This window comes from Gossypium hirsutum, chromosome D08 (genome assembly GCF_007990345.1).
Source record: "Gossypium hirsutum isolate 1008001.06 chromosome D08, Gossypium_hirsutum_v2.1, whole genome shotgun sequence".
NCBI classification, from domain to species: Eukaryota; Viridiplantae; Streptophyta; class Magnoliopsida; order Malvales; family Malvaceae; genus Gossypium; species Gossypium hirsutum.
Window position 1 is genome coordinate 18,835,706 of NC_053444.1, and position 18,565 is coordinate 18,854,270.

The 18,565-nt window shown below is 31.1% G+C and overlaps 1 protein-coding gene and 2 long non-coding RNA genes across 11 annotated transcripts; 2 read left to right on the plus strand and 1 right to left on the minus strand.

Moving 5' to 3' along the window:
* Nucleotides 1-8,835: 8,835 nt before the first annotated feature.
* On the plus strand, nucleotides 8,836-10,585 carry LOC107918622 (uncharacterized). The gene is made up of 2 exons (XR_005917209.1): nucleotides 8,836-10,393; nucleotides 10,483-10,585. It is a non-coding gene; the product is annotated as an uncharacterized lncRNA (long non-coding RNA).
* Nucleotides 10,586-12,283: 1,698 nt separating this feature from the next.
* On the plus strand, nucleotides 12,284-14,018 carry LOC107914413 (uncharacterized). Of its 2 annotated transcripts, none has more exons than XR_001688838.2 (3): nucleotides 12,284-12,884; nucleotides 13,004-13,063; nucleotides 13,146-14,018. It is a non-coding gene; the product is annotated as an uncharacterized lncRNA (long non-coding RNA). The 2 variants fall into 2 exon arrangements; XR_005917210.1 differs by having other exon boundaries at nucleotides 12,284-12,859.
* A 312-nt stretch (nucleotides 14,019-14,330) lies between these two features.
* LOC107914421 (rRNA biogenesis protein RRP5) lies at nucleotides 14,331-17,981 on the minus strand. 8 transcript variants are annotated; one of them, XM_041099180.1, is made up of 9 exons: nucleotides 17,616-17,981; nucleotides 16,700-16,815; nucleotides 16,526-16,589; nucleotides 16,267-16,326; nucleotides 16,083-16,183; nucleotides 15,647-15,800; nucleotides 15,469-15,543; nucleotides 15,228-15,363; nucleotides 14,331-14,604 (listed from the first exon to the last, which is right to left on the minus strand). In XM_041099180.1, the coding sequence occupies exons 1-9, from the start codon at nucleotides 17,850-17,852 to the stop codon at nucleotides 14,600-14,602; spliced, it is 948 nt and encodes a 315-aa protein (XP_040955114.1). In that variant the 5' UTR covers nucleotides 17,853-17,981; the 3' UTR covers nucleotides 14,331-14,599. The 8 variants fall into 8 exon arrangements, with proteins under 8 accessions (XP_040955114.1, XP_040955113.1, XP_040955112.1 ...); XM_041099179.1 differs by having other exon boundaries at nucleotides 14,331-14,607; nucleotides 17,616-17,979; XM_041099178.1 differs by having other exon boundaries at nucleotides 16,267-16,356; nucleotides 17,616-17,979.
* Between the last annotated feature and the right edge of the window lie 584 nt (nucleotides 17,982-18,565).

The window sequence follows — 18,565 nt, forward strand, 5'->3', positions numbered from 1 at the left end:
TCTTATATAGTAGAATTATATAGATTCTACAGGTGTAGGATTCGGATTCAAACTGTGTAACCAATTTGTGTGTTCCTTCTTCATATTTCTAACTAGTTTCTTATCACGTGTGACACACAAATTAGTTGTATGTAATAATTATAATATATTGAACTTATTTGTATATTTTCACAAATAATATAAAATAATATATTTTAAATACTGTATAAAATATTATATGTTTTTCAACCCATTGATAGGTTGAATCAATGAAATCTTTTGATAAATCTCCATAATGTTCTTGTGCTCTTTAAATTTTTTTATTAAATTTAAATTGCTCATTGTACAATGTCTTGTGCATGTCAATCTCGCACTACAGTTCGATTATTCTCTCATCAAATTCATTCTTCAAATTCATAGTGGATGGTTTCCTTCCATGATCTTAATGTCAAAAAATTAGAGAATAAATAATGTTAAAACAAATGATGCAAAGTTATCAAATCCATTCTTCAAATCTTATTCCCTTTCATGATTTTAATATAAAAATTAGAGAATAAATTATGTTAAAACAAACTGTATAAAATAACATTAAAAGATATTATGTAAAAATAAGAAAAATATTTAAAATAGGAAAATAAGGTTAAAAAAACCTTACACTGTTAGTGGTTTAATTTATATTTTTTTTGTTGTGTTTCATCATCTTTTGAATCTATTTATAGGTCTTTATACATACATAAAATAGAAGGAAGACAGGTGCATCGATTTTATTTTATATAAATTGTTCTTTAATGGTTGTGATTTTATTTCTCATTTTTACCTTAATTTTCGTAATCACTATTAAAGGATTTTCTATTACCTTTTACATTGACATTAAAAAGTAGATATGTTTCTTTTAATGCATTTATTGTTGCATATGTCATTAATGTACTTAAAAATTAATCTTTAATTGCTTTCAAAGACCGAGGTAGCAAATAACGTTTAATATGAAATGAATTGTTGATAAGCAATAAACATATTCACGATCTATAATTATGGTAATTAATCTGCTTAGTTATAAATTGTATTAGTAGTAAATTATAATTCAAAATAGATTATTAGAGATTAATAATGCAAATATGAAAAAGTCTATAGAGGAGTTATTCAAAATGTTTAATGATTTGGTTTTTTAATTAATGTAATAATACATCATTAATAATGGAAAGAAAATCATATTTAAAACTTAATTCTGAAAATGAGACCCACTTTAAATATAACTAACAAAAAAAAAAGAAGTATTTTAAAAATTCGCATACAAAGAAGAAGAAAAAAAAGAAGGTAAGAAAATGGAAGGGTGATGTTTGATGGTGGTAGACTAAGAATTGGTTCCAACATTATCATGGAAAGAGAAATTGTTGGGAGTTGTTCGTGATTCGAGGAGGGAGATCTTTGAAATAGAAATGGACGAGGAAGATGACTTTGTTTTTGCGGAAGGGGATATCACGAGTTCTTTTGTCAATGGCATTCCCTCGATTAATTTCTTTGATAAATTGAATCAATTCTTAATCAAGGACATGGCTAACATCATGGTGATTAATCTTTTAAGTCGAAACATTGGGTATGTTGCGCTTCAAAACAAAGTGTATTCTCTTTGGAAGCCATCTAAGCCTTTTCAAATGATGGACATCGAGAACGGCTATTTTTTGGCTAAGTTCCAAAATTCCGACGATTTTGAGAGAGTTCTCTCCCAAGTTCCCTGGATCATTTATGGACAATACTTGACGGTGCAACCATGGTCCATAGAATTTGATCTTGCACGACCGTTCCCTAGTGTGGTTATGTCGTGGATCAATTTACCAGGGCTTCCGGGATACATGTAGAAATGAAAAATTTTATGGGAGATTGGAGGGACGACGGGAAAGTTCGCTAAGCTAGATTTCAATATTGATAACCAAGCTCGGGCAGATTTGTGCGTATGGCAGTTTATGTTAATTTGGATAGGCCATGGGTGTCTCAGTTACTGATTAATGGTGCAATTCAAAGAGTTGAATATGAATGCCTACCTACAGTTTATTTGTCGTGTGGATGCTACAAGCATGTGAAGGAAATCTGTACAAAAAAAAAAAAAGAGCCTGGTCTGAGTATAGAGGGAGGTGTTATGGGTTCTTATGGTTTCTTTTTATTTTCGGTTGGAGGAAGAAGAAATGAAAGTGGATGATACATTTTCTTTATTTTAATTATAACATATAATTTAATTTAATTATAAAATAATATAAAAATCAAATTAATCAAGTGCACTAACTGTCCAAGCTATTATATTATGGTCTAAATACCATAATAAGTCCTCCCACCTTTACTATTTAAGCCACTTAACTAATAAAAATCAATAATGATTAACTTTTACGATTTTTACGATTTAGTCCTTTTTTCTTAATTAACTATCAAATCATCAAAATTTCCGAACCAAACTTCAATCCACTTATACAAAAAATTTTAAATATTTAATAAAAAAATTTATGAGCTCGATTTATGAAAACGAGGTCCTGATACCTCATTTTCCAAAATCACTAACTTTTTTTACGAACCACTTGTACTTTGACTAACTAATCAATTAATAAAATTTATCAAATCAAATTCAAAATAACACTATATTTAACTCATAAATATTAAATAATATTATTTACGGACTCACTCGTTGGAGTTGTGGTCCCAAACTACTATTTTCGACACCACTAAAAAATTGATTGTTACAACTCTCCCCTTAAGAAAATTTCATCCTCGAAATCTTTACTTGAAAATAGGTCTGAATACTGTGATCTCATTAAATTTTCCGTTTCTCAAGTAGCTTTTTCTATACCATGTCGATTTCACAATATTTTCACTAATGGTACTCATTAATTTCATAGTTCTTTTATTTCCAAAGCTAAAATTTTGACTGGTTCTTCTGAATATAACAAGTCAAGTTGTATTTCTATCTCGTTGGAAGTAATCACGTAAGAGAAATCTGATCTATATCATAGTAACATTGGAACATGGAAAACTTTATGAATCTTTTCGAGCTCCAAAGGAAATTCTAGTCTGTAAGTCACCAGACTAATTCTCTCAATAATTTCATATTGCCAAACAAATCTCAGACTAAGGTTTTCTTTTTTGCTAAACTGTAACACTTTCTTCCACGGGGAGACTTTTGGAAATACTCTATCACCAGTCTAAGCTCGACATCTTTTCTTCTCAAACCCATAAATAATTTCTGACTATCTGAAACAGCTTTTAAAATAATCTCGGATCCCGATAAAAAACAATAGACAATGGCACATTGTACAAGTTGACAATCTTAACGACATATAGTTTAGTTAATTTTCTTAAGCGAGTAATCAGTCTTGACTGGAATAAATGAGTTGGCTTCATCCATCTATCTACAATTACCCAGATTGAATCTTCTTTTCAGAGTTAATGGAAGTCCTGATACAAGTCCACCATATCACGTTCCCATTTCCACTTAGGAATCATAATAAGCTATAGTAAACCTAATGGAACCTGATGCTCGAATTTTACTTGCTAAACCTAATGGAACCTGATGCTCGAATTTTACTTACTGACATACCAATATCTCGATACAAACTCAAATATTTCTCATTTCATTCTCGGCTACTACTAACTTTGTTTCAAGTCATTATACATTTTGTTTCCTCCCGGATATATTGAATAAATGCTGCTATGGCTTCCCGTAGAATTTCTCTTTTAAACTCAAAATTGTTCGGTACACAAATTTGATTTTAGAAATACAAACTATCATTACTACCAACACTAAAATCAATAATCTAACCATTCTGAATTTGCTCCCATTTAGATAACAAATTCAGATCGTTTCTTTGCAAATCTCGAATTTTCTGAGGAAGTAATGGTTTAACTTTCAGCTCAATAACAATAAAACCATTAAATTCTCAAATGAGGTGAATATTCATAGCTTTTAGAGATTTCTAACTCAACAAATCCGTCATCATATAAACTTTTACTCGGATGATAATCTTTCACTAACTCTAGCCATCTATGTTGTCTCAAACTCAATATTGAAACTTTTGTTAACATAGCTTTCATGTAACACCCCTAATCCGTATCCGTCGTCGAATTAGGGTTACGAGGCATTACTGAACAAAACACAACCATTTCAAAATCAAACATATACATTATATATATTATTTAAATATAATAAACTTAGTCTAATATTAAATATGTCATATTATAAGCTTTACTTTAAACCATTTAAAAATAAAATAAAGGCATTACACTCCAGCTAAACCATAAGAAAATAAGCCATTTTCATATGGCTATTAATTTCATATACAGTACATCAAAGTACGACCTTCAAAACATTATCTAGCCTGTACATACCATAAGTTAAAATTCAAACATTTCAATACCAAGATAGTAGATAGAGTGATGATCTCTGCTCTGAGCTTAAAGCTTGATCTTTAAATCTATAAAACAGAAAGACGTAAACAAACAAGGTAAGCTCTTATAGCTTAGTAAATCTATAGCTTAACAAAATATATAAAAGCAATTATATAATATCATGGTTCACCTATTAAATTCGCAAATACCACATATATTATCATTTGAATAATTGCTATTCATAATCATCTTGTTTATAACCAAGTATATGAACTCATAGAATGCGTATCACTGAATACATATATATACAATATGCATACAACCAATTGTATATATATACTCATCAAAACCTTACAACCGAATACATTTACATATTAATTGCATATAATTATATGCATACATAATTATCAAAGCTTAAAACAGAATGCATATACACTTCAATTATGAATAACCGAATGAATATATATACTTAACAAATTATCATAACCGAATGTATATACATATACATCAAATAAATATAATCGGATATATTTACACTTACCAAAATGCATATCACCGAATATATATAGATATTCATTAAAAGCATATACCAAATGCAAATATATTTACCACATGCATATAACCAAATGTATATATATTTAACAAGTGTAATAAACTGAGCATATCTATATACTATTCAAATACATATTAACGAATATTTATATGCTCATCAAATTCAATGACCGAATGTATATACATGTTCTTCAAATACATATGACGTAAATCACGTACATATCCAATATATTTAAACACATAATATAAACAGATTCACCGGCACTTAGCCTGCTAGGTTTTAAAACCTGATTCAGTACACCGGCTTTTAGCCTACTAGACTTATAGTCCGAAATGTTTCACATGCATCAAGCCTGCTAGACATAAAGTCTGAATTATCTCACTGGCGATAAGCCTTCTAGGCACTAAGCCTGAAATCTCATTTCACATAAGTTGTAACTCATATTCAAACTATATATGTATATAAAATCCATACATAAAAATTCAACCCAAAATTTATAACTTATATTCTTGAACCACATGGATATATAAAGTTCAATTACCAAATCCAACTTAATATCTCAATGATTCAACCGAACACATTTATATATAACTTATACTTTAGATACTACTACTATTATCATACTATTTAACTTATAACATACTATGTACATTTAACATTCGAATCTCGCATATACCTATATAATTTCATACCCCATTTCAATACAAGAACTTATACATGTACATATATACATATTCGAATCTAACATGTATATAATTTATACTTATATTTGAAACAAGTACTTATACTTGTATACGCATACATATTCGAATTTAACATATACATATATAATTTCATACTTATACTCAAAAAACAATTATACGTATGTATACATGCTTATTCGATCCAAACATATACAAATATATTATACATATATATATATATGTAACATCCATACTTTTAATAAAATTCAAGAATTTATACTCATATATACATACCTATTTGAACCTCTTGTAAGCATATATAACATTCAACATTAACTAAATTCAAAACTTATTCACACATAGACATACATATATTCGAATATGTCACATACCTATGTAATTTCATACCTAAATTCAATACAATAAAATTTACATGTATATACATGCTTATTCGAATATAACACATATATATAAGTTCATATCTAAATTCATTACAAGGACATATATATATGTATATTTGCATATTCATGGTCATTCGAATCTAACACATATACATTCATAATTTCATACTTCCAATTCAATTTATATTCTTTTAATTTTAACTCAACAAAAATACAATAGATATACATACATATATACTAATTTAATAACATTAAATAGCTAGTAGACTTACCTCAGACAGTGTAAAATCGAAACCGGACAATTAGTCGACGACTTTAGCTTTTCCCCGATCTAACTCCGATTTCTTTGGTTCTTGATCTAAATATGTTCAAAATGAGCTAGTTTAAATTTTATTACATTCAATTTAGTCCAAAAACACATAAATGGGAAAATTACCATTTTGCCCCTGACATTTATACTTTTTGCAATTTAGTCCCTATTGCATAAAACACAAAATACACAAAATTTGTCCACATTATACAAGGGTCGAATGTACCTAGTGCTCATACAAGTCCACACATTTCATTTATTTCACATGTTAGTCCCTCAAAAATTTAATTTCACAATTTAGCCCTAATTACTCAATTTCACCAAAAATTCAAAGACAAAACATGTTAATCTTTCACATATCTTTAATTTTTCATCATGAGCTATCACAAAGCTCAAGCATTCATCAATGAAACATTTCAAAATCATCAACAATTCACAAAATTAAGACATGGGTTTTGAAGTATTCAAAGTAATGATATCAAAAACGTAAGAATTATCAAAAACCGAGCTAAAACGAACCTTAAATCAAGCTTGAATATGGCCGAATCTATGCTTGTGTTTTTCTCTTCTTTCTTTTCTCTAGTTTCGGCTAAACATGGATGATAACAATTGAATTTTTACTTTGTTTTTAATTAACATATATTAGTATTTTATTTATTTACCTTATTAACCTTTATTAAATAATTTATATTTCATATAACATAAGGATAAAGTTGCCCATAGTCACCCACTATCATTTAAATGGCCTAATTTCCATTTAAGACCCCCATTTTTAAAAGACAACAACAATTGAGTACTTTTAGATTTGACCCTTAAATTTTTATTTTACGCGATTAAGTCATTTTATCAAATTAAGCACTCAAACGATTAAATTTTTATACGAAATTTTCACACATATTAATTCACATACTGCAAATACTAAAAATAATATTAAAATATTTTTCTGACTCGAATTTGTGGTCCTGAAACCACTTTGTCTGATTAGGGTCAAAATTGGGCTGTTACATTTCACTGTTCGAAACTCTACTGACATTCATTCAATCAAACAAACCTAACATTTATCTGCAACAACCTTGATCTGCCACAATTCGTTGTAGCAAATTAAGGTCTTTCTGACACTTAACGAGCTTATTTTCTTGTGTTTTTATATGTTTTTATTTCAGTTTCGGTTTTTATTTGCTTAGGTTTAATTTCGGTAAAATAAGTATTTTTACATAGTTTTTAGTGTTTTGATGACCTGTAGGGCCAAATCGGGCCACGGGAATGACTAATGGGTATTTGAGTGTGTAGGGCATCAATTTGGACTTAAGTATGTAAGGAACGATGGCTGTGTCACGACATCAACATTTGGCATCACGACACTAAACTTCAAAGCATCAAAGGCTGAAAACAGGGTTGATGTCACGATGTTGTGGCATCATTGTGAAAAATTGCTGAGTGGTCACGTGATCAAAATTTTAAAGTGGTAATTTGGTTATTAAATCAAGGGTATTTTAGGAATAAATTACCTTAATGTTTCCTTAAGTTTTGCCTATATATACACTATTATAATCTCATCATGGAGGAAGTTGTTGATAGCTAGACAATTAAATAGATTTATTTGCTTTTCTTTGTAATTTATTTATGTTCACTTAGTCGAGATTTTTCCTATTCCGATGTGAAGACGATTGCGAGCGGGGATTGCTTCGGCACAGTGCCTCAATTAATTATCAACGACAAATTCTTCATTTATATTTTATTCTTTTATTTATATTTCGTTTCTCTGGACAATTAACATTTGTACGAATATTAGAATAAATGTTGTGCTTATTTCATATTTGGCATGTTTCGGTTGTGGATATGATTTATTAATTAAGTAATTCTTTATCTACAATTGAGTGTTTATTCAATATTTCTTAGTATATTAGGGAGTGGCATCCCTAATAGAATATCGAGATAGGTGAGATTGAGAGGGTATCCTATCGAGTATAACTTGTGCCAAGTGGTGAGATCAAGAGAGTATCTGTATATCTAGGAAGAGACTGAAAGGGTGACTTAGGTGGTAATCCTTAGTGCATATGTGACTGAGAGGGTATTCTTAACTAATGGTGATAAATAACTCAATTCAGGGTAATTAACAACTTAGTTGTCCTTCCCCATGCCGAGTTGGGCTATGGTGACCAAAAATTTTTTGGCCCAAATTTTCGAGTTTATCTTGCTTGATTTGAATCAAATACAAGCCTAATTAATTAATTAATTAAGAACCCCAAACTAAAATGGCATAATAACATTTTTGACCCTTAACATCTCTTTAAAACATCAAATCAGCTCTTTAACTTTTTCTGCTTCTTTATTCGTCAAATTAGTCTATTTTCGAAGGAAATACTAACGAAGCCGTTAAAATTTGGCTTGGCATCTGCATGGGTATTTCTTGATACAATAAAATCATGTGTTTTTTATGTTTTAAAAATATATATATAAATTTTGCTTTTCTCTCTTTCTCTTTCCTTATTTTTCTTTCTTTCTTTTCTATCTTCTTTTCTCCTCCTCTTCTTCTTCTTCGTCTTTTTTTCCACAAAAACCCGTAGCCCCCTGTTTCACCGCCATCACTTCTCCGGTGCCGTTTCCTATCCTTTTCTCTACAAAATGTGCACTCTTCCCTTCTCTCTCTCTTTTTTTTTATCTCTCTTTCCTCCTTTTTTTCCTTCAGCTCTAGCTCTAGCTTCTTGCTGTGTCGTCACCGCTTCACTCCGATGACGAAACACCGTCTAAAACCACCTAAAGTAGAGCCCCAAAACCCCTCCCTTCCTTTCTCTAAATGTGATAACAATTCGAACCTTATCACAGTCGGGAACTAACTCTGATGCAAAATATTGTTCGAGTTTCGACCACCATCCTCTAAAATTAGATCCATTGAAATGAGGACATTCCAATCTGGAAAATCACTCAGTAACGAATCTTGCTCTAGTCAGCTGAATTGATGCTAGAACCAATGAGGGTTGGTTGGGTGCCATCGATTCCTTGGGGGGGAATCCTAGAGGTTCTCCCAACACGCCCTTTCTTTTTTGCTTGATTTGTTGCTGCTGTATTCGATGAGGAGGACCTCAAATATTGTTCAAAGAGTGAATGCAATCCTCCCTGAAGTTTTGAAGCCTGCTTTCTAACTTAAAGTCTGATTTAGCATCTAGCTAAGACAGTTCCCCTTGGACCTTCAAAAGTTCTTGCTGTAGAATCGAGGTATCCTTCTGCCCACGCGTGGTCACACCGTCCCCACCCATGAAGAATCACTGAAGCTCTGATACCTTGATAAGAATCGACCCAGAAAATAGGAAAAGAACAATAGAATGGAAAAAGATAAGAGAATAAGAAAGAAAAGACCCAAGAGTTGTTTTCTACTGCATATTTCATTCCCTGTATTATAGTCATATAACCTGGTTTATAGAGAAAATAAAGAAAAATGACAAAAAGGGGAGTTGTGACAGAGGTAACAAAAACAACAAACTTATTTGGTGAAAACGCCCCGTTTCATTTAAGTTCATGGAAATTACTCTTTTGCCACTAAAAATTCAGCTCGCATCAAAATGCTTTTCTTAGAAAATCACTAGAAATTTCCAAACATCCTAAGAGACTTTCGAGCTTGTTAAGCCCGGATCTCTCTCAGTTAGATCGACTCGATTTTGAGATATGTTACTCTTTTCAACAGTGGCTATTTCTTTACTGTTGGGATTTGCAAACTGAAGGTCAGAGCTTCGTAAAATGCCACTGACCCAAGTTAAGTTCCCTTCTTTTTTCGATGCTTTCCTTCTAGTTTTGATTAAATTTGTACATGATTTGATTTATTTCACACTATTTTTAGACACTGTAAGAAGGCATAATGATATTAATTATACATGATTCCGTAGCAATTTTGATTAAATTTTGTTTCTCCATTTGATACAGAGGCTTGAGGGTTAATGTTTCCAGTGTTTTTTCACTGCAATTCATGGTGAATAGGGAAAAAATCCATGGTTTTTTTTCTAGTTATTTTGTTGCAGAGGAATTCAATGAAGACTCCGAGCTTAAATGATTAGAAGATTAGAAAACCCTCATTGTTAGAATGTTCAATTTGGTTTGGAGAAAGGTAGGTTCGGGTTTTCAACTATTAATTCTGGTTTTTGGATTTGATGAAAAAGAAAAAAAAAGAAAACTAAGGCTCAACTTTTTTTGAAGGTGGTGTTTGATAACCAGGAGAATCCCTAGAAGAATAGTTGAGAAGGTTGAGAATTTTTTTATTTAATATTTTTACTTTAAAAGAACCTTTTAATATTTTTAATATTTTTTTAAATTATTGATGTGACATTACTAGATTAACAATTAATACATGTGGCATCCATGTCAGTACGCTGACGGCACCATAATTTAAAACAATAATAGTTGGAGGGAAAAGAAGGCTTGATTTATTGTTTAGAGAGACACAATTTAATTTTAATTTTATTAAAATCATAATGACTTTATTATATTAAAATTATATGTAAACTCATTTAATTCCCTGAATAAGATTTAACTATAACTAAGATCAATTATTTAATTTATTCATCTATTTAAATAATAATTTAAAAGAAATAAATTAATTTTAAGTCCTTTATTGAAAAAATGCAATTAGCATATAGTAATTTATGCGATGAATTTCTCTTTATGATTTGTTTACTAGTTCTAAGTTGTTACATGCAATTAATTCATAGTTATAATAAATTATCATAGTAGTTGATTGGAAATATATAATAAAAGTTAAAATAATTTGTGATTAACTTCTAACTTTTCATTTATTAATTAAAAAATTATTTACTCATGAAGTTAAATCACTAAAAGTAAAAGTATGATTACTGTATACGAAAGTTACTTATCTTCTTAACTTTCAATATGTGTTACTTTCATAATATATTTACAATTCCTTAAAGTTAAATTTAACCATATCATTTGATCACTTTTATGTCATGGACACTATTATATCTACTATAATGAAAATAATCATTACTTATACAAGTAATTATTAAATCATTTATCCTCACCAAATGACCCATACCCATGTACAAACACCTAATTTTATCCAAGCTTTTGGTTTTGATTAATTGACCTTTGAATAAAGTGTTTATGTGAATTTATGTGGTAAATTAATCTTATTTAATTTTAAATTTGGAAATCAAATTAAATTTTAATTTAGTTTTTGAGTTAGTTTTTGAATTTAAGGCCACAAAATTTCAGATTTATAAGTAGGGGCTAAATTAAAATTTTGATTGACTTATGAGGTCCGAATGCAATTTTTAAGGAATTTTTGGACGTTAAAATGGAATTTTGTAGTATGATAATTGAGAGCCAATATAAATTTCTTGCTTCAAATTTTGGGGTCCAAAATGAATTTTTTTTAAAAAAAATTTGGGATTAAGGACTTAATTGAATGCTGTATAAGTTTTTAGGTTAGTTTAAAAATTTTAATATGAAGAGAAATATTTAAATATCCACTTATTGGTCTTCAAAATTGACAAAATAAAATTAAATAAGCTAGGGATATCACAACGCTTTGTGTGGTTTAACTTTCTATTTTTTTAAATTATTTTTTAATTAATTGATTTGTAATTAATTTGACCTTTTAATCAATATTTACAAATAATTTATTTAATTTTTAATCATTCAACACATTACCTTTCACAAAATAGAAAAAGGTTATGATTATAAAAGATCACTATATTTAATTATTTCCTTTCCTTTTCAGCGTTTAACCAAACAAAAATACTTAAATTTACTTTACTTTCCAAATTAATATGTAATAATTTCCTTTCTTTAACTTTTTTTTATTTTACTTTCTTTTCCTTTATAATTATCAATCCAAATATAGTGTTAATCAAATTTAATAACTAACTAAAATATTTCATAAAATATAACTAACTAAAATTTAACACAAAAATATCAAAGAAAAAAATTTAATTCAAAATTTAATTTTAAATAATAATTTAAGACAAAACTTTTTCAAAGCCCCCATTATGCAGAGAAATCAAAATGCAATAAAGAAAGTGAAAACATCTTTCTTCTTTTCCAGGACTTCAAATTTCTCTCTGATTTTCTTAGTCCGGCTCTCACGCCCATTCGTTTTCCATCGTCTGTCTTGCGTGGCTCGGAACATCGTCTTCCAGGTAAGAAGCTTCTCCAGAACTCAAACATTCCTTTGCTAAAAGATGGGCTAATTGATTTTCCGAGCGATTGATATGTTGGATTCGAATGAAAGAAAACCTGTTCATCTCCTGTTTAATGTTGCGTATATAAGCGCTTATTTCAGATCTGTCATGTATGTTGGTGTTGCATTTCTTTACTATTGAAAGGGAGTCTCCCACTATGATTATTTCTGAAAAACCCATTTCTGAACTTGTTTTTATTGCCCATAAACACGCGAGTGCTTCTGCTGCAAACGCGGTACCCACCTCAGCATGCAGGATCGTCCATGAAAATAAGACTTTTCCTTGATTGCTTTTAGCAACAATTCCCGTTTCCGATCTGGAATTCCCCTCATCAAAGGCCGCGTCAAAATTGATTTTGATTCTTCCTTCGCTTGGCGGTACCCATCTCCTTACTCCTCTTCTGTTAGTGACTACCCTTTCTTCCCCAATCTCTAGTTCTTTAATGTAGCAAGAAATAGAGTTGATAGTCTCTCTGGTGTACCGACTCTTCCGTGCAACTTTTTATTTCTTTCTATCCACAGTCTCCACAGTGCCACACAGAGAACTCGTCTTCTAGGAGCGGAACAGCCGTTGAAAGCCCGGTAAGCCATTCAAAAAATTCCTGGTCTGTCGCTAATATGATATCATGAAAACCCAGTAACCCCCATACCTCTTTTGAAACAGGGCAGCCACGAAAGACTGGTCAACATTCTCGACATCAATACTGCATCTTGGACATAATAGATTTGACACAAGTCGTTTATAATACAAATTTGAAAAAATAGGAATATAGTTCTTTGAAATTCGCCAAATTGTTTTAGCCAGGAGTTCTGAACTCCAAAGTTTCTTGTAGAAATCTTTAGCTTTGGTTTGTAATTCGTTTAAAGTAGTAGGATTATCATTTTGTAATAGTTTGTAGGCGCTCCGCACAGGGAAATCCCCCGAAGGTTCCCCCCTCTATATCAACATATCCTCATGAGTACTGGCCAAAGTTATTCGCAAAATTCTGTCTGCATCAGCACGCGAAAAGGTATCCAGAATTTGATCCCTTCTCCATTCTCTAGTCTTACTATTAATTAAGAGTCAGTTCTTTATTGCTTTTGAGAAGTACTTTTTAGAAGTACTTTTTAGAAGCGTATTTGAGAAACTTTTCAGAAGTACTTTTGAGGTCTATTTTAGACATAAGATTATAAAGTAACAAATATGTATTTAAATAATATTCAAATTAGTTAATATTATGATATTTTAAAAAAAATATAAAAAAATAATTTATTATAACTTATTGTTAATATTTTAATATATAATATTAATTTTAAATATTTCTAAGTAATTAATATTAATTATTTATAAAATTTAATTAGAATATATAAACTATATTTAAATATTTAAATATAAAAATTAAATATTTGTAATTAGATATTGACACGATTGTATCATTATAAAAATTATATTTTATTTTTAATTAATTAAACACCTATCAATTTTGTTCTAACTGTCATTGTATTGTAATGTTATAATGTTTTTGTTTTAATATATGACAATGTACATTGTTTGTCATATTTTTGTTCCGATTTAATGCACACTACTATTTTAGTATAATGTTTGCCAATAATTGTTTCAAAATGGTATGAACTTTGGACCAAAAGAAAAAAAAAAGTTATATAAACAACAATTCAATAGAAAGCCGACAAAATTAATTGAAGTTGGTTCGATTCGGTTAATTATTTTAAAAAAAAAGTTCAATTCAGCTAACGGTTTAGTTAATTATAGTTCAATTAACAATGGATTGAACTAACTATTTCATCACCTTTTAGATTAAATGTTTGAGAATATAAAACAAAATACTTAGAATTATAAAAGCAAACATAGTTTCAATTGAACAGTTTAGGTGTATTGCATTTCATTTAAAGGTTCAGCTAAAATTTTTAAACAGACCTATAATAATAAAATTAGTACATACCATGATGTAAAAAAGTACAAGAGAAACAGAAGAGCAAATTTCAGTCCACTCAGATGTTGAACATATTTTGAATAGACCAACAAAATCAGCATTGCCTACATACCAAGTAATGTTCTTTCACAATCTCCACAACAGCATTTACTGTTTGGTGCAGCTCCAAGGCCTTGGAAGCTCTCTTTTAAGCTTCTAAGATCAACAAAGTTCAAGTTAGGCTCAAAACAAAGTCTACCACAAAAACTTCATAAAGGGGAAAAGACCAATGTTTCAAAAATAAAAGACAAGAGAAACTCTAATTCCAAAAGTTTTTCATTTGATAGAAATACATATTAAGGTTGCAGAGAAATAAAGAGCGAAAGAGGGCTAAACCTTTATAAGAGCCCCAAGGATTAGAAACTAGTGAAGCAATGGATAGCAATCATGACAGTTTCTATGATAATATGATATGGAAATTTATGATAAACAAGTAAAGAAAGCAATTAATGTTTCGATAGATTCATTCACTCAAATAATATAGATACTGTTATTCTGGGGACATGAGCACAGATGCTTGCTAACAGTTGGGGCTGAATCAGCTTAATTGTAAAATCATGTCCAAAGAAGGAACAGACAAATGAATTGATCTTGATTTTGACTTTAAAGTGTGCTTTGATCATATGAGTCAAGCTCGAGTCTTATAGAAAAAGTGAAACTAAAAGTAATTTGCCTTGTGGTTAATATTTTAAATATATAACAAATTTTATTTTTATATCATGGCTTGAAAGTAGATTCACATGCATTCAACAGAAGTTTCTAAGAAATTGTCTAACCAGCAAGCATGGCGGGTTTAATAGACAAATCCCATAGGTGTCCCTTCTGATTAGGCTTTCCGACAATCCTTGCAGTGATTGTCTGCCCAACTTTGAAGTTCCCAAACGGCTTTTCAAGAACATTATTGTCATTTACCTGCCAATGAGACAATTTAAAATTAAACATGCCTTTTATATAAACATGCATTAAAGGTTATTACATAAATAAGTAGTAACAATAATACTGAAACTTATATTTCACCTCTGTTATATGAACCCGTCCACAGAAACCAATTCCAAATTTCAATCTCAACTTAAGGGGCATTATTTCAGTAACCTATGGAGCATTTAGCACAAGTATTCAATAGATGTATTTGAATCAAACAAGCACAAAAAAAGGGAAAAACAAAGTTCTAAAAGATCAAACACTAATTTTTCACCTCTGCTGGAACCAATGATCCTACATTATAACTAGACTTCTTTTTGGCTCGTTTTGAACTGGATGTCTCAGTGACCTCACCAATCGAATTAAGGTGCAAAAGCAACCTTCCTGACGTTTCAGGACTTGAAAGAGCCATAACAGTTGCAATAACCCTGCATCAATCATTTCGAGTGTATTTAAGCTTGATAGGCATTAGTAACATATCCACAACAAGCATTCAAGAACACTACAGGACTTGAAAAGAAACCAAACAAAAATGAAAATGACACCTTATCCATAAGACAAAAATGGAGCTGCTATTGAAGCAATTAAACAATGGAGGATATTAACTCCAAACACCAATTACAACGTTGTAAAGATTACTGCTGCCAATTTACATATACAAATAAGCGAAAAATAAGCAAAAAAGGATTGGTCACTAAAATCAACCTCACCTCTGCCCATTCACAAATTGTTTCTGGGGAAGCTTCTGTGTATTGTAATATGCTATTGATGCATACCCTATGGCATGGTTATACTCAGGAATTGCAATAACCTAATAAAACATTAAAAAGAGTTCAGAATTTATGAGACAATTGCAGTAAGCTGACAACAAATTGAACAGCATTGCCTACATACCAAGTAATGTTCTTTCACAATCTCCACAACAGCATTTACTGTTTGGTGCAGCTCCAAGGCCTTGGAAGCATAAAAACATAAAATCCCCATCTAAATTCAACAGATAAACTATAAATGACGCAACATAGATTCCGATACTAAAAAAAGACCCTAGGACTCTAACAAGAAATTTAAGCATATAATGAAAAGGATGTTTCTTAAGCATCAAATTACTTCATAAATAGAGAATCATCAAATGGATATCACTAAGCATTTTTACCTCATTGATGGCAAGGACTTGCCCATTGCTCTTCTTAACCTTCTTTAGCTTTCTCAAGAAGTACCTGATGAATATTCAAGAACAAACACTCAAATCAACAACTTCAATAAAATGGCGATTAAATTAACCCCCCAAAAAAAAGATTCACAGATAGAAATGAAAATAATCACTAACCAGAACTTGGATTTGGCCCGAACCTCATTGATGACCCAAAGCTTCATCCTGTAAATCTTAGGGTGCTCATCGTTCTCCGTTGGAAGAGCCTTCCCAACAACCTGGTACTGGTGAAACTGCAACCATAAACAAAACCAATATAAAAATTCTTTTTTTTTTCTTTGTGGAATTAATTCAAACAGCTTAAAAGCATTACTCCTCTATTTGGTAGCTAATAAAATGAAGCTCTTTTATCCCATAGTTTATTACTAAATTTCAAAGAAATGAAAACCCAAACATTCTAATGGATCAAAACCCATTAATAACATCGCAAAATCGAAACTAAATTTCAGCATAAAATTTTAAAAAAAATGAGGAGAAATTGTAGAAAATCGAAGTAAAAAAGGTAGGGAACTTGAGAACCAAAGAACCAGCAAAGGGCAGAGGGTAGGGAAATTGAAAATCAATCCCAGACAAACGAAAATATACAGAAGAAGAGAAGAAAAAAATAAACTCACTGGCAGAGTGCAGAGAAACAAATAACCAGCAAAGGGCAGAACAAAGAACCAGCAGAGGGCAGAGATGAGGGCAAAGAAGCAGCAGAGAGCAGATAAGGGCGTTCGTGTGTGGCTAAAAAAGTAAATGAACTAGCCAAAAGCACTTCTTGGCTGAAAAGCTAAAAATTTTTACTTTTCCGTCTGCCCAAAAGCAGTTCTCAACTTCTGAGAATTTGTTACCAAACGAAGGTCGTTCTTCATTGCTTTTCAAAGAAAATCACTTTTTCAAGGAAAAGTCCGTCTGTTAAGCAATGAAGAACGCAGCCTAAGTCAACAACAAAAAGATAGGTCTTAGTTCTGATTTCATTGCTTAAATTATAATTAATTGAATCGGGAATCCATGCATGATTAACAATTGAAATGTTCTCCCCTGTACCCACTCTCCAATCGATCCCCTCGCTCAACACCATCTTCGCTGACCAAATACTCTGCCAAGTATACGATGCTCCCTGTCTTAAAACAACATTTAAAAAATTTGAACGAGGGTAATAATTAGCTTTTAAAACTTTTGCTACAAGCGAATTCGTTTGGGTCATAAGCCTCCATGAATCGCTTCTATCCTGAACAAACGAGGCTCCAAAAAAAAACTCGTAAATCTCCAATCCTTTTCTCCTCATCTCCTTTTATTACTACATGAACATGGTTCATTGAGAAACTACGTAAAGTGATAGATGCGCCTTCTTTCCATGCCAAGTATAAACTTTCTCGAGAACCATTAGCCCCTACCTCAATCCTAAGAATGAACCCACATTTTCTCTTTATTGATTCCATTCTCCTACCATTTAGTTTGGTCTCCATAAAGAAAACCAATTGGGGATTAAGGTCTTCAGTGCATGTCGAATAGACTTGTCCATGGGCCGCGTCGGGCCCGGAAAAATTTTTTGGCCCTCCTCCTAGGCTCGGGCCTGGCCCGGCCTGAAATATGAGTTTGAAATTTTGCCCAGGCCCGGCCCGGGAAAAATATCATAAGCCCGAGCCCGGCCCGGCCCGACCCATTTTTTAATAATCATTAAAAAATTATTTTAAAAATAAAAAATAAAAATATTTTAAAAGTATTTTAAAATTAAAAAATAAAAATAAAAAATATATATTTATTATATTCGGGCCTGGCCGGGCCGGGCCCGGGCAAAAAAAGTGGTGCCTGAAAACGGGCCTCGTTTTTTTGCCCAAGCCCATATTTCGGGCCTATATTTTTACCCGGACCCTCCCATATTTCGGACTGGCCAGGCCGGGCTGCCCGGCCCATGGACAAGTTTAGTGTCGAAGTCGTTTAATAACCCGTGGGCTCCCCAACCCACGAATGTTTCAACTTAGAAGGTTCATTGTGTTC

Excerpts from the sequence above, each read along its gene's own strand:
- LOC107914421 (XM_041099177.1), bottom strand. The coding sequence starts at position 17,852 with ATGAGGAGAAAAGGATTGGAGATTTACGAGTTTTTTTTTGGAGCCTCG. Across the intron at positions 16,816-17,615 it reads GCGAGGGGATCGATTGGAGA|TTTCACCAGTACCAGGTTGT; the intron begins GTGGGTACAGGG and ends TTATGGTTGCAG. Across the intron at positions 15,801-16,082 it reads CAATTTGTGAATGGGCAGAG|GGTTATTGCAACTGTTATGG; the intron begins GTGAGGTTGATT and ends TGATTGATGCAG.